This window comes from Schistocerca gregaria, chromosome 11 (genome assembly GCF_023897955.1).
Source record: "Schistocerca gregaria isolate iqSchGreg1 chromosome 11, iqSchGreg1.2, whole genome shotgun sequence".
NCBI lineage: Eukaryota > Metazoa > Arthropoda > Insecta > Orthoptera > Acrididae > Schistocerca > Schistocerca gregaria.
Genome location: NC_064930.1, coordinates 143,864,745 through 143,878,856, shown reverse-complemented (window position 1 = coordinate 143,878,856; position 14,112 = coordinate 143,864,745). Strand labels below are relative to the sequence as shown.

Below are 14,112 nucleotides of genomic sequence, written 5' to 3'. Positions count from 1 at the left end.
TGTGAAACAAATACTAACAAAGAGATAGAGGGGCTGGCCAGTACTTACCTCTCAGTACAGCCGATAGGGGGGAAAAAAAAAAAAAAAAAAAAAAAGAAAAAAAAAAAAAAAAAATGAAGTTCCTGGCTTTCGGAATAAATGTCCCTTCATCAGGGAGGATAGAGGGGAAAGAAAGGGAAAGTGGATTTAGTTAGTCACAACCCAGGTTATGAAGCAACAGGGAGAGGAAAACAGGGAGGGTAGCAAGGATGGAGGCATGGTTGTCAGAGGGAAGCCAAAGATATTCTACTGTAGGTACTGTGCCAGCTTCAAACCAAAGAGGATGCATACAGAAGTAAAGAGGTGTATAGTATAAAGATGTAGGATGAAAAGATGCATGAATGGCTAAAGAGTAAATGGGAGTGAGGTTGTTTATTGTAGGTTCAATCCAGGGGGATGGCGGGATGAAAGGATGTGCTGGAGTGCAAGTTCCCATCTCCGCAGTTCAGAGGGACTGGTGTTGGGTGGGAGAAGCCAAATGGCACATACGGTGTAGCGGGTTCCTAGGTCCCTAGAATTATGCTGAAGGGCATGCTCCGCTACTGGGTATTGGACGTCTCCTAGGCGGACAGTTCGTCTGTGTCCGTTCATGCGCTCAGCCAGTTTAGTTGTTGTCATACCAATGTAAAAGGCTGTGCAGTGCAGGCATGTCAGCTGATAAATGACATGTGTAGTTTCACACGTGGCCCTGCCTTGAATTGTGTGTGTTTTACCAGTAGCGGAGCTGGAGTAGGTGGTTGTGGGGGGGATGCATGGGGCAGGTTTTGCAGCGGGGTCGGTTACAGGTGTAGGAACCGCTGGGTAGAGAAGGTAGTCTGGGAATATTGTAGGGTTTAACAAGGATGTTACGGAGGTTAGGGGGACGACGAAAGGCAACTCTGGGTGGTGTGGGGAGAATTTTGTCAAGGGATGATCTCATTTCAGGGGTTGACTTGAGAAAGTCATATCCCTTGCAGAGTAATTTATTGATGTATTCGAGGCCAGGATAATATTGGGTGACAAGGGGGATGCTTCTGTGTGGTCTGAGGGTAGGAATATTGTTGTTGGACAGGGAGGAATGTATCGCTCGGGAGATCTGTTTGTGGACAAAGTCTGCAGGATAGTTGCGGGAGAGGAAAGCACTGGTCAGGTTATTGGTGTAATTGTTGAGGGATTCGTCACTGGAGCAGATACGTTTGCCACGAATACCTAGGCTGTAGGGAAGGGAGCGTTTGATGTGGAATGGATGGCAGCTATCAAAGTGAAGGTACTGTTGTTTGTTTGTGGGTTTGATATGGACAGAGGTGTGGATGTGAACTTCAACACGATGAAGGTCAACATCCAGGAAGGTGGCTTGGGTTTTCGAGAAGGACCAGGTGAAATTCAGATTCGAAAAGGAGTTGAGGTTATGGAGGAAATTAAGGAATTATATGATCGAATGCATAGGGCTCTTCATTAATTCTTACTCGTAACTAATTTATTGATTTACCTGAATTTAAAATCCGCTCGTGTAACCTTTCTTTATCTTTGACGGGAAATCTGAACAGTTTTAATTCAGGATTTGTTCGTCTACTCCTTCCACAGTTGATATACTCGCAGGCCCTCGGCATGACGACTCGATCCACTGCCACCGGTATGTCAGAAACAGCTGTACTTCACAGATGCCAAATAGTGGAAAGCTGCACGCGTTCGGCCGATGTTGCCACATATTTCACAGACCGGAGTGCCATCTAGTGGTTGATTCCACAAGTAAGGGATCGACACTGTTGCCGCCTGGTGGCCGTTCCCTGACAAGGGTTGCCTGCTAGACCAAGCGAGATCGAGCAATCTGTTTCTTACGTGATCTGGGGTATTACAGGAAAGTTATCGGACTTTGTGATTCGGGAAAACTATTGTTGGGGTGGTCCTTGTGGTGTTTCTGAGCAAAAGCCAAACCAATTTCCACTACAAAAATTATTTGAAAAAGAACAGAGAATAACAAAATGTAACTGACAGGGGGAAATGGTGTAGATAAGAGTTCATCCTTTACCATGTTAACATGTCTTCTTTCATGCGGCATCCAGTCTTCAAAAATCTCTTACATCATTTCTGCATGAAAAGTCTCCTCCGAAATCTTGCAATCGTCCAGGAATCACTACATTATACAAATCAAAATCATCTTTACACTGAATGCAATTTATTTTACGTTGCTACTTCCATCCTCCGAATTTCATAACAACTTCCACAACATGTCTACACGTTAGTAAGTTTTTTCGTCTTAATCAGACCAAGACTAGCTAATAATTTTTTTACATCTGCATTAAGCTTCTGCTCTCAAGAGACAATAGACGGATAGAAAACAAAAAAAAAGGAGTTACAATTTTATCATTTTCTCTGCCGTCGAGCACTCATACTGCTGCGACGGTATAATTTATATCTGAGGGAACGAGTGTAGTGCGGCGAAATTCAAAGTCCCGCTACAATGTCTTTGAGTATATCACTGTTTTTACACTCAGGAATATGTGAACTAGGATTGGTTAAAAAAAAAAGTGTATCAGAAACAAAAAAAAGTAAAAAAAGGGACTATCATCCTCCGAAAGTAAAATATCAGGTGGTTATAATTAAACTTTTCATATTTAACATGTTATATAATGGAAACTAATTACCATACGAGGACCAAACTTAGTAGCATTAATGTCCACAGTATAGGGCGCACAATTTCCACGTGCCACAGTTCCTAACTACGGCCGCCAGGTGCCGTGGTCAGTCATCGTGATTCAGTCTCACACACCTGACGAGTTGCAGAGCACTTGACGTGAGCTCAGACGAAAGGAGCAGGGCATTATCGGTGAAATTCTATTATCAAAACAACAGTACTGCTGCAGCTGCACTTCGGGAATATCGCCAGCTGAAAGGATTACGTAAGAGCCCTCTTTCTCCACATGCCGTTCGGAGCACGACGTAGACGTCCGAATCAACTCAGAGAACTGGCAGTTGCTCCGGGAATAAGCCGACGACCGGTCACGCCAAAGGCGGTAGACGAAATCGCAGTCACTACGGCAGACGACGGTGAGCGCAACTCCCAATCGACACGCAGTGCCGTGTCACGACAGTCGAACGTCCCGTGGCCCACTACACGGAATGTGCTTCCAACCTCTGTCAAATGGTGTCCGTACAAGATCCGTACCGTACAGCAGCTCGCACCACAAGACGCACCACAAGACGCACGACGACGTGTCAACTTCGCTCTCCAGTTTATCGCGAGGATCGAAGTTGACGAGGGGTGGCCCTGGACCGTCCTACGGACAGACGAAGCTCGTTTTTCTCTGACAGGTGAAGTGAACACACACAATTGCTGAGCATGGGATTTTCACCTCCGGTCACTGTGCACGAAGTTCCTCTGTACAGTGAACACGTCCCCTACGGTGTGGCTTCACAGCTACGTTCGTCGTCAGCCCGTTCTTTTTCGAACAGGTTGGTGCTCGAACATCAGAGACGTGCAGTGTGACCGGCCGGCGTTACTGTAATACTCTTCGCTAGCACGTCAGACCCACCCTACAGGAGACAGATGCACTGAATTCGACAGTTTTTGGGCGAGATGCGACCCAACTGCACGTTGCTCACGAAGTTCACCCGTTTCTCCAAAACACGTTTGGAAACCATCAAATTATCAGTCGATCATTTCCAAATGCTCGGCTGCCACGATCACCTGATCTCGTTCCCTGTAATTTCTGGTTGTGGGACTACCTGACGGACAGTGTTTACCAGGGGAACATTCACATATGTGCTGATCTGAAGTACGGCACATCAAGAGAGGTAGCCATCATACCTACAGGCATGCTTTGTTCTACTGAGCTGTTTCTAACTGGAAAGAGTTACCGATGGAAAATATTGCAAAATAGGGGTGTACATCTTCATCTCCTCTCATCCCTACAACAGAGGTGGGGGGCACAGGGGAGGAAGTGAAAGGGGGGGGGGGGGGGGTTGCAGGGTGCAGTCTGAATCGATCTGGGGTCCACGCGACCTGCGACCTGCACCTCCTTCCCAATCCTCCCCGAGCTCTCCCACTTGCATCCCTGAGGAAGGAAGGGACTACCAGTTTAGACAAGCTAGCTATACAGGGTCAACCCCAAGTCTACAGACAAAATTACGGAGATTTTATGCATACATACTGAAGCGGTGAGTTAAAATTTGTACCGAAATCGAGAATCGAAGCCAGCTCTCCCGTTTAATGGGCAGGTTCGCTAGCCACCGAGCCACCTCGGCCCAGCCGTTCACGCGACTGCACAGATCAACCCGGAACTCCTTTCCCCTCGACCCAAATTCTCACTGCCGTGCCAGTCTACTGTAAGTTTACCCTTACACAGAAAGAGATTTACTGAGGTTCTGCAATTCTAGAATAGCACCACAGCATCAAAACGTAAATGGGGGCTCCAGCCTGAAACTCAGGAGCAGGCACTTACAAAAATCAAGTGACACAGTTTCAGAGACTGTACTGGCCTCCAAAAAATATGATTTTATGTATACAGACTGAAGCAGAGAGTGAAAATTTGTACCGAGTCTCGCCGCTTCGGTCTGACCGACTGACTCCGTGACACTACGGTCCTCTGAGGACCTCGGCCTCCTCGATCGCAGGTTTCCAATCGTCTCGGCCTTCGGCACGCCTGCGCCACCTTCTCGCTTCCACTGCTCTCGGGTCGCCTTCTACATCCGGCTGTCTCTCACGTGATCGTCCTCTCCTTCTACGGCCAGGATGTCTCATCACCATCTTCTTCTTTGGGAGCCTTTATTCTGTCATACACTGGACATCTTCTAACCGTCTTAGCCTTCCCAGTTTGACTGAGGTTACCAAATCAGGTTCTTTGTACAGAGTCCTTATTTCTTCATTAGTCCTAACTATCCGTATCTCTCCTCCTTTTACAGGACCAAAAATCTTCCTCAGCACTTTCCTTTCCCACATATTCAGTTTCTTCTCCAAAGCCTCCGCCAGAACCCGTGCTTCGCTGCTACGAGAACTGGTTTGATCACTGTATTGTAGAATGTCAGCTTCAGTTTCCTACTCAGGTTCTTACTTTCGAGCACGGTATACAGTGCTCTATACGATCTGTCGGCAGCCTCGATTCGGTTCATTATATCTGCCTCCACTTTGTTTTCTGATGTTATTACTGAGCCGAGATAAATAAACCTATCTTCTCCTTCGAAGTTGTACCCTTCTAACTGTAGATCGTCTGTGTTTCTTCTATCTCTCTCTGTTACCATATACTCAGATTTTGTCTCACTAGTTTCTAAACCGAGGTTTTCGGCAGCAGCTTCAAACTCTTTGAAGGCCGACATGAATGCCTCCGTACTTCTATCACTTATTACTACATCGTCTGTGTAGGCTAACATTTGCAGAAGTCTATTGTAAATATGCCTCCTGGATTTGTGGTTACTGATCTTACCGCATTCTCTAATACCAGGTCGAACAGTACCGAGGTAATGGGTCTCCCCGTCTCAGTCCTCCTTCCGTCGGGAACGATCTCGACAGACATCCCCGAACTTTAACCTGTTTGCTATTTTTCAGGTCATCTTAGTTAATAGTATTAGCGTCTTAGGAAATTTGAATGTCCACATTGTTTCCCATAGTGCTGATCTTTTAACTCTGTCACAGGCCTGTTTAAAGTCTACAAAGAGAAGTTCTAATCTTACGTTATCTTCGTAAGTCTTCTCCAGCATCGTACATACTGTAAAGATATGGTCAGGTGTAGACCTCGCAGCTCTAAAATCTGCCCAATACTCGCCTAGAATCTTTTCTGCTCTTCTACTTACACCCCCTGTTATAGCCGTAGAAAGGATTTTAAAGACTATACTGAGCAGAGATATTCCTCATTAGTTCTTACACTGCACGCACGACCCTTTCTTACGTATATGGTAGATGGTTGCTAATGTCCAGTCCTCTGGCATTTTCTCTGTTTCCCACGCCACTGTAATTATTTCACGTATCCTCCAAACTAATATTCCACCTCCGTGTTTTATCACCTACGCCATTACCGGGTCGTGTCCGGGAGCTCTGTTATTCCCGAGACACTTTATAATTACTCTTAAATATTCTATAGATGGTGGTTCTGTTTCCACTGCATCATCATCTCCACTCACCTCTTCTTCTTCTTCAGTTTCTTCTCTAACCCCTCCATTTCTCTCTTCACTGACAATGTGTCTGTTTGGCAGTAAGACTTCTAAATGTTGTGCCAATGTTTCTATTATTTTGCCTTTCCAACTATCAAATTTCCTGACTCATCTTTCAGCATGTTCATCCTTGGCTGATATCCTCTCTTTATTTATCCCACCCTATACAAGAATTTCCTCCTCTGCTTATTTTCAAAGTTCTTCTGTATTTCATCCATCCTCTCCCTTTCCTTTATGCTCTTTTTAATCCACACTAAATTCTTAGCTACCTTTCTCTTCTCTTAAAACATTGGCACATAATTTCCCGTAGGTCTCTGCAACATTCTTTGTCGTGCTCCGTTTATACCGTCTAGCACCTCTGACGTCTCCATGTCAAACCGTCAGTTTCTTTTCTGTTTTCCTCTTTCTCCGAGAACCTCCGTCTGTTCCCATCTTACCTCTCGCACTGCCGCAACAACAATTCGGTTTGTCGATAATTCCTCCTCGAGCTTCCTACTGGCTCTCACCTGAAAGATTCTTCTCGCATTCGGTGTTCCGATACACCAAAATTGTTTCCATCTGACGTGACTCGGTTGTCGTAAGTCTGAGACAGTCCATTTCTCTCTGCGAATTGGTTGCCGAACAACGAGATTTTTTCCGAAATGAGGTCGTCAGCACCACGATCGATCCCCAACCTGAAGGTCCCGAATTTGTATCGGGTTTACTCTCTCGGGGAGATTGGCTTCACCGTACCTCTAGAACCCTGCCCTGGGTTGTAGGGAATTGAAAATGGCAAGAAAAAGGATAGGCTCAGGATGGGATAGGACAGGAAACAGGATCGATAAGTCGTCGTGGGACACACCTCGTCCAGCTCCTCCCCTTCGGCCTGGCAGGCACGAGTGACCCTGCCAGTAGCTACAGTACTGCCGGCGTAGCCCTCCAGATCCAGAGCACGCAAACCTCACCCACACGGACAGCGCTACATTAAGGAGGAGTCCCTTGAGGCGGCACCGCTTCAGTCTATATACGTAAAATCGTATCGGTGCGAGACCAGTAAAGTCTCTGAAACTGTGTCACTTCATCTGTAAAATTATGGAGGTCATTCGGGGATATTTTCTGAATATTTTGGTATAAGAATCCACATTCCTGTGACTTGTTGCAAAGTAAAAATGTGATTCTTATTTAGTCATTTTGTTGGCCCATTTATCTTTCATTTCTGTACCAAAAAATACAACAAAACAACCCTCAGCCGGTGTAGAGGCAGTGTGGTGTGGGAACAACTCGGCACAGCTTGTTGTTGTTATGCAGCTCTCCATGCTACTCTATCCTGTGCAAGCTTCTTCATCTCCCAGTACCTACTGCAACCTACATCCTTCTGAATCTGCTTAGTGTACTCATCTCTTGGTCTCCCTCTACGATTTCTACCCTCCACGCTGCCCTCCACTACTAAATTGGTGATCCCTTGATGCCTCAGAACATGTCCTACCAACCGATCCCTTCTTCTAATCAAGTTGTGCCACCAACTCCTCTTCTTCCCAATTCTATTCAATACCTCCTCATTAGTTATGTGATCTACCCATCTAATCTTCAGCATTCTTCTGTAGCACCACATTTCGAAAGCTTCTATTCTCTTCTTGTCCAAACTATTTATTGTCCATGTTTCACTTCCATACATGGCTAAACTCCATACAAATACTTTCAGAAACGACTTCCTGACACTTAAATCTATACTCGATGTTAACAAATTTCTATTCTTCAGAAATGCCTTCCTTGCCACTGCCAGTCTACATTTTACATCCTCTCTACTTCGACCATCATCAGTTATTTTGCTCCCCAAATAGCAAAACTCCTTTACTACTTTAAGTGTCTCATTTCCTAATCTAATTCCCTCAGGATCACCCAACTTAATTTAATAAATAGCCTCTTCCTCCCTGTATTTTACTCCTGCCACCTTTAGAATTTGAAAGAGAGTATTCCAGTCAACATTGTCAAAAGCTTTCTCTAAGTCTACAAAGGCTAGAAACGTAGGTTTGCCTTTCCTTGATCTAGCTTCTAAGACAAGTCGTAGGGTCAGTATTGCCTCACGTGTTCCAACATTTCTGCGGAATCCAAACTGATCGTCGCCGAGGTCGGCTTCTACCAGTTTTTCCATTCGTCTGTAAGGAATTCGCGTTAGTATTTTGCAGCTGCGACTTATTAAACTGATAGTTCGGTAATTTTCGCATCTGTCAATGCCTGCTTTCTTTGGGATGGGAATTATTATATTCCTCTTGAAATCTGAGGGTATTTCGCCTGTCTCATACATCTTGCTCACCAGCTGGTAGAGTTTTGTCATGACTGGCTCTCCCAAGGCCGTCAGTAGTTCTAATGGAATGTTTTCTTACCCTCTGCATTCTATGACGGCGTACAGAAGGTGCACACTGACCACCAGTAAACCTACCCACACTGTAATTCGTCACTATTAGCCGGAAAAACAAACCCGAAACGGAACCACGCAGTAACGAACGCTAGCTCGAGTGCGAAGAGGTAAGGCGGGCGGTACCGCCGTCGACAAGTACCGCGAGCATACAGAACGGCACGTACTTTCGAAACTGCGGGAACATTCGGTGCTGTGCAGGTATGGAGATAAAGGGAGGTAAAACGTCAAACAAAATGCAATTACTCTGCATAAAGCCACCACAGACCGCGAGTCACTTCTAGGAAAATGCTCGGACCCTATCACCAAAACGCACCAGTCAGAGTTTGGGTCCCCCCATAGTTTCGAATCTTTTCGGACGCACACGACATCTAGGTATCTTGTACGTGACCCACAGAACCACTCACCGGCACTCGCAGTAGAAGCAGACGTAGGGGTACAGGACGAACTTGCCGTCGGCACTCGCGGTCGCACGCTGCAGCTCCAACTCGGTGGGGGGCTGCCTCGAACTCAACTGCTGCCACACCCGTCTGGCGAGCTCCGTGTCGTACACACGTCGTGGCCGCCCCGACGATGACGACCCGGCCTCGGTCTCGGGTTCGGATCGTGGAGCCGTCAGCTTTGGCCGCACGCTCGGTGTCCGGCGGCTCCGAGAGTGGTGGCTGGCGGAGTCACTGCAATCGCAGATCTTACCTGAGTGCACACATATGTAAAAAGAACCGATCATTTACACCCCTTTTAGCATGTACCAACTTTGTCCTTTATCACAAGAACAATTAAAGTCTTTGGTGCAAAAACCACACAAGTCCAAATATTTATAATTGCAATTTTGATTTATTAAATTGTTAGAAGAAAGATTAAGGAAAAACAAACCTACGTTTCTAGCATTTGTAGACTTAGAGAAAGCTTTTGACAATGTTCACGAATTCTGAAGGTGGCAAGGGCAAAATACAGGGAGCGAAAGGCTATTTACAATTTGTACAGAAACCAGATGGCAGTTATAAGAGTCGAGGGGCACAAAAGGGAAGCAGTGGTTGGGAAGGGAGTCAGACAGTGTTGTAGCCTCTCCCCGATGTTATTCAATCTGTATATTGAGCAAGCAGTAAAGGAAACAAAAGAAAAATTTGGAGTAGGTATTAAAATCCAGGGAGAAGAAATAAAAACTGAGGTTCGCCGATGACATTGTAATTCTATCAGACACAGCAAAGGTCCTGGAAGAGCAGTTGAATGGAATGGACAGTGTCTTGAAAGGAGGATATAAGATGAACATCGACAAAAGCAAAACGAGGATAATGGAATGTAGTCGAATTAAGTCGGGTGATGCTGAGGGAATTAGATTAGGAAATGAGACACTTAAAGTAGTAAAGGAGTTTTGCTATTTGGGGAGCAAAATAACTGATGATGGTCGAAGTAGAGAGGATATAAAATGTAGACTGGCAATGGCAAGAAAAGCGTTTCTGAAGAAGAGAAATTTGTTAACATCGAGTATGGATTTAAGCGTTAGGAAACCGTTTCTGAAAGTATTTGTATGGAGTGTAGCCATGCATGGAAGTGAAACATGGACGATAACTAGTTTGGACAAGAAGAGAATAGAAGCTTTCGAAATGTGGTGCTACAGAAGAATGCTGAAGATTAGATGGGTAGATCACATAACTAATGAGAAGGTATTGAATAGGATTGGGGAGAAGAGGTGTTTGTGGCAGAACTTGACTAGAAGAAGAGATCGGTTGGTAGGACATGTTCTGAGGCATCAAGGGATCACCAATTTAGTATTGGAGGGCAGCGTGGAGGGTAAAAATCGTAGAGGGAGACCAGGAGATGAATACACTAAGCAGATTCAGAAGGATGTAGGTTGCAGTAGGTACTGGGAGATGAAGCAGCTTGCACAGGATAGAGTAGCATGGAGAGCTGCATCAAACCAGTCTCAGGACTGAAGACCATAACAACAACATGTGTGTAATTTTAATTTCAAAGTTTTATATATTGCACATAAAAAACAGGGCTATAAGTCAGTAACATTGTCTTATATAATTTCTCAAAAATACACAGCTTCTGGAGATGTCAAACTTTGTTTTTCAGTTTTCTCAGAATGTGTATCTTGTTACTTGTCTGGTTTTTGCAGCAACACCTTTAATTACTTATTTTACAACACAGCCACTGACCAGCATTCTGGAGGAAGTGGGAGGGGTGAGGACAAAGTTTCAACGATGACCACTTCATTTATCAAACAGGATTTCTGACCTGCAAATCATTTCTTTGTGAATGCTAGTACATTCTCATTCTCATATTCCAAAAACTACTTTCTCATTCAAATGGAGCCCTATTTACTTCAAATTCTTGTCAAAACAGCCTCAACACAGTACTGACTGACAAGCGTGTAGTGATGTGAAGACATTTTCTAAGACGAGAAGGACTGTGTTGACAAAGTGGACTATACCGACAGACTCTACGTCTAGGTCGGATTATCCGGCTGCGAACTGGCGAGGGAAATCATTTTTGGCACAAGGAAACTGTCAGTTACAGCTACTGGCTAGTCACTTCGGTTTTATATTATGCGCCAGCTGAAAAATTTTTATCACTACGCCAATACGAGGTGCGTGAGAAAAGTAATGAGACTGACAATACCGTGAGTGATCTATCAGCACAGACCGGTGTGCTGATCCGAACTTCAGTTCCGCACGATCCTCACGAGATTTTTGAAAGTACCACCAGTGAAGTAGTTTTTTGTTGTGCATTACGATAAAGGAACAGTGGAATTCACAGCAATGTTATGCTGTCAAAATTGTGTTAAATTTGGGGAATCAGAAAATATGACCTCTGAAAAGTTGAAACAGGCCTATGAGAAACATTCCTTATCAAGAGCAGAAGTTTTCACTGGTAAAAATTATTTTTGGAAGGGCAAGAATAGGTTGAAGATGAATCTCGTTCAGGGAAACCCTCAAAGGTAACAACAATGCTCATTTGCTTTTTGACAGCAGAGGTATTGTGCACAAGAATTTGTTCCTCCAGGACGAACTGTCAACCGGGTGTCTTAGAAAAATGTTCTCAAAATATCGGGAAAAGTGCGGAATGAGTGAGACCGGACATTTCAGACGAGTGGGTGCTACAACGTGACAACACTCCATGTCACACGGCTACTTCTATCACAGAATTTTTTACCTCAAAAGGCAAAAAGGCATTGCTGTTGTTCCACAGCCACCCTGACGTCATTTTCGGACTCTGAAGAATATTCGAAAGAATGTGACTGACATGTTGAAGGCTCTGGCAGTTGAAGCCTTTCAGACTGCTACCGAGATTGGGAAAAATTACTTCATGAGTGTACAGCTGCCAGAGGGAACCACTATCAATGGGACAATATTGTTGTTTGAGGAGAGGAGAAGAAGAAGAATTTTAGTGGATAAAAAACCAATGACCAAAAGCAGAATTTATAGAATTGTAGGAAGTGACACATTGTCATTTCCCTCACATTGTCTTCATTTAATTTTTTCTACGTCAGGATCACTAATACTCATGTTACTGAATTTTGTGCATTATTTTCATTGACAGATCTCATATAAATATGAAAAGAAAAAAAAAAAGTTTTGACGAAAGGTAAAAAGTACAGTTACGCATATGCTTGTGTCGACAACTCTCTATTAAAATAGAAGTATATTTTACTGCACAGCAGGATCATATTGCATAAAGAAATGTGCAATTATTTTGTCAAGAATGGCTGCTGGGTGTACACACAAACATATTTTTTCAGCTATGGATGAAGCATTTTTTGGGGAATAATGGCACCACATCTACCAATAGCAATAGCGTATTGAAACAAGGGATATGGGAATGTGATGATAAATAGAAATCCACACTTAAAAATTCAATGTGATTGAAATGCTTACTGAACAAACAACACACGCTACACATCTACTGCAATATTCAAATTAATGATGATGTAAATAATATAGAAAGAAACTTCCACATGGGAAAAATATATTGAAAACAAAGATTCCAAGACTTACCAAGCGGGAAAGCGCAGGCAGACAGGCACAATGAACAAATCACACAAACAGAATTACTAGCTTTCGCAACCGATGGTTGCTTCTTCAGGAAGGAGAGGGAAAGACCATTAAAACCCACATCCTTTCGTCTTTCCCTCTCCTTCCTGAAGAAGCAACCATCGGTTGCGAAAGCTAGTAATTCTGTGTGTGTGTTTTGTTCATTGTGCCTGTCTGCCGGCGCTTTCCCGCTTGGTGAGTCTTGGAATCTTTGTTTGCAATATTCAAATTTACGCATCTCGAACTGTACAGTCGATTGTGTAGGCACCACGAAAGTGTGTACACACGTTGAGTGACGCACTGCTCCACCTACCCTGAGCCGAGTCCCTTCTCCGGCCAGTTGTTGAGGGCTCGGTCGAGCAGCCCTCCGAGAGCCGTCGAGATGTGAGTCTTCAGTCCCACCGATTCACTGCTGCCGTTCGGCGGTGCCGTCAACGTGGCGAAGTCGGTCGGCACCGCGCTGCAACACGGCAAGACTGATTTTGCTGCGAGGTGCTGAGAAAAAATTCTTGCACCGACTATACTAGACCTGTCAGAAGAAAGAGAATGGGGAATAGAGGAAAGAGTAGCAGATCTGAAGAAGTTGAAATATCAACAGAGCGGCAAAACAGACAAAAACTGTACGAAATTTCTATGTACCCTCAAAAAGCTGTTAGAAAACTGTTCTCTATCAACTAGTTTTACACACACTTTTTAATTGTATATTTGATAACGCTTTTCATCAAAGCTGTGGAATAAAGCCTAAAGTAGATATTACACATAAATTGTTTTCTTAGTGATTCATTAACAGTGTGCTTCTGTGTGCTCCACCAAGCTGTAAATTCTTTTTATTCACAATATTTTGACGAGTAAATCCAGAGGTAGGAAACACTGAGAGGACTTTTGTTTCGTGGAATATCATTTTGTGGTCTGAAGAACAGTAGAGCATCAAAGGGGACAGTCAGCAATGGGAGTCAAGTCCGCTCCGTTCCAATGTCTCACTCCTCTACAGCTTTTGCTCTTTGCAGATTCTCTAGCATGGAAGTTATTTCCTGGTATCTACTCACACACCCTGACAGCTTGTTTCTTCTGCTAGTCAACATTTCCCACCCTCCTTTCTTCCCTGGGAGAATCTCCACACTTCTAATATTAGCGGCCCACAAAACTTTCAGCATCATTCAGTAATCTATAGTAATATATAAAGATACGAAGATGTTTAATGCTGCTACCTAAAATGTAGACAAGTTCTTGACAAATTTACTCCTGTTTTTCATACAGCATGCTCTAATAAACATTTGGACAGACATGGGCTATACATTTTTTTTTTTTAATATATGTAAGATGTAAATATTTATAATACTACTGAATCCAACAATGCTTCACAACTCTCTCTCTCTCTCTCTCTCTCTCTCTCTCTCTCTCTCTCTCTCTCTCTCTCTCCAATTTTCCCCCGTCCAACCAACCCTCTTGATCGATTTCCTCTTTCCTGCACTCTCTGACATCGAGCCTTTTTTTTTATTGCCATTGCTAACAAAATTT

General features: G+C 44.1%; 1 protein-coding gene across 8 annotated transcripts in view; it reads right to left on the bottom strand.

Moving 5' to 3' along the window:
• LOC126295264 (uncharacterized) overlaps positions 1-14,112 on the bottom strand; it is a 123,846-nt gene that overhangs the window by 59,953 nt on the left and 49,781 nt on the right. For all 8 annotated transcript variants that reach the window (XM_049987681.1, XM_049987688.1, XM_049987682.1 and 5 more), the window contains 2 exons: positions 12,908-13,054; positions 8,965-9,231 (listed from right to left, as the gene is read on the bottom strand). In XM_049987681.1, the coding sequence (XP_049843638.1) occupies positions 8,965-9,231; positions 12,908-13,054 (414 nt within the window). The remainder of the gene's footprint in view (positions 1-8,964; positions 9,232-12,907; positions 13,055-14,112) is intronic.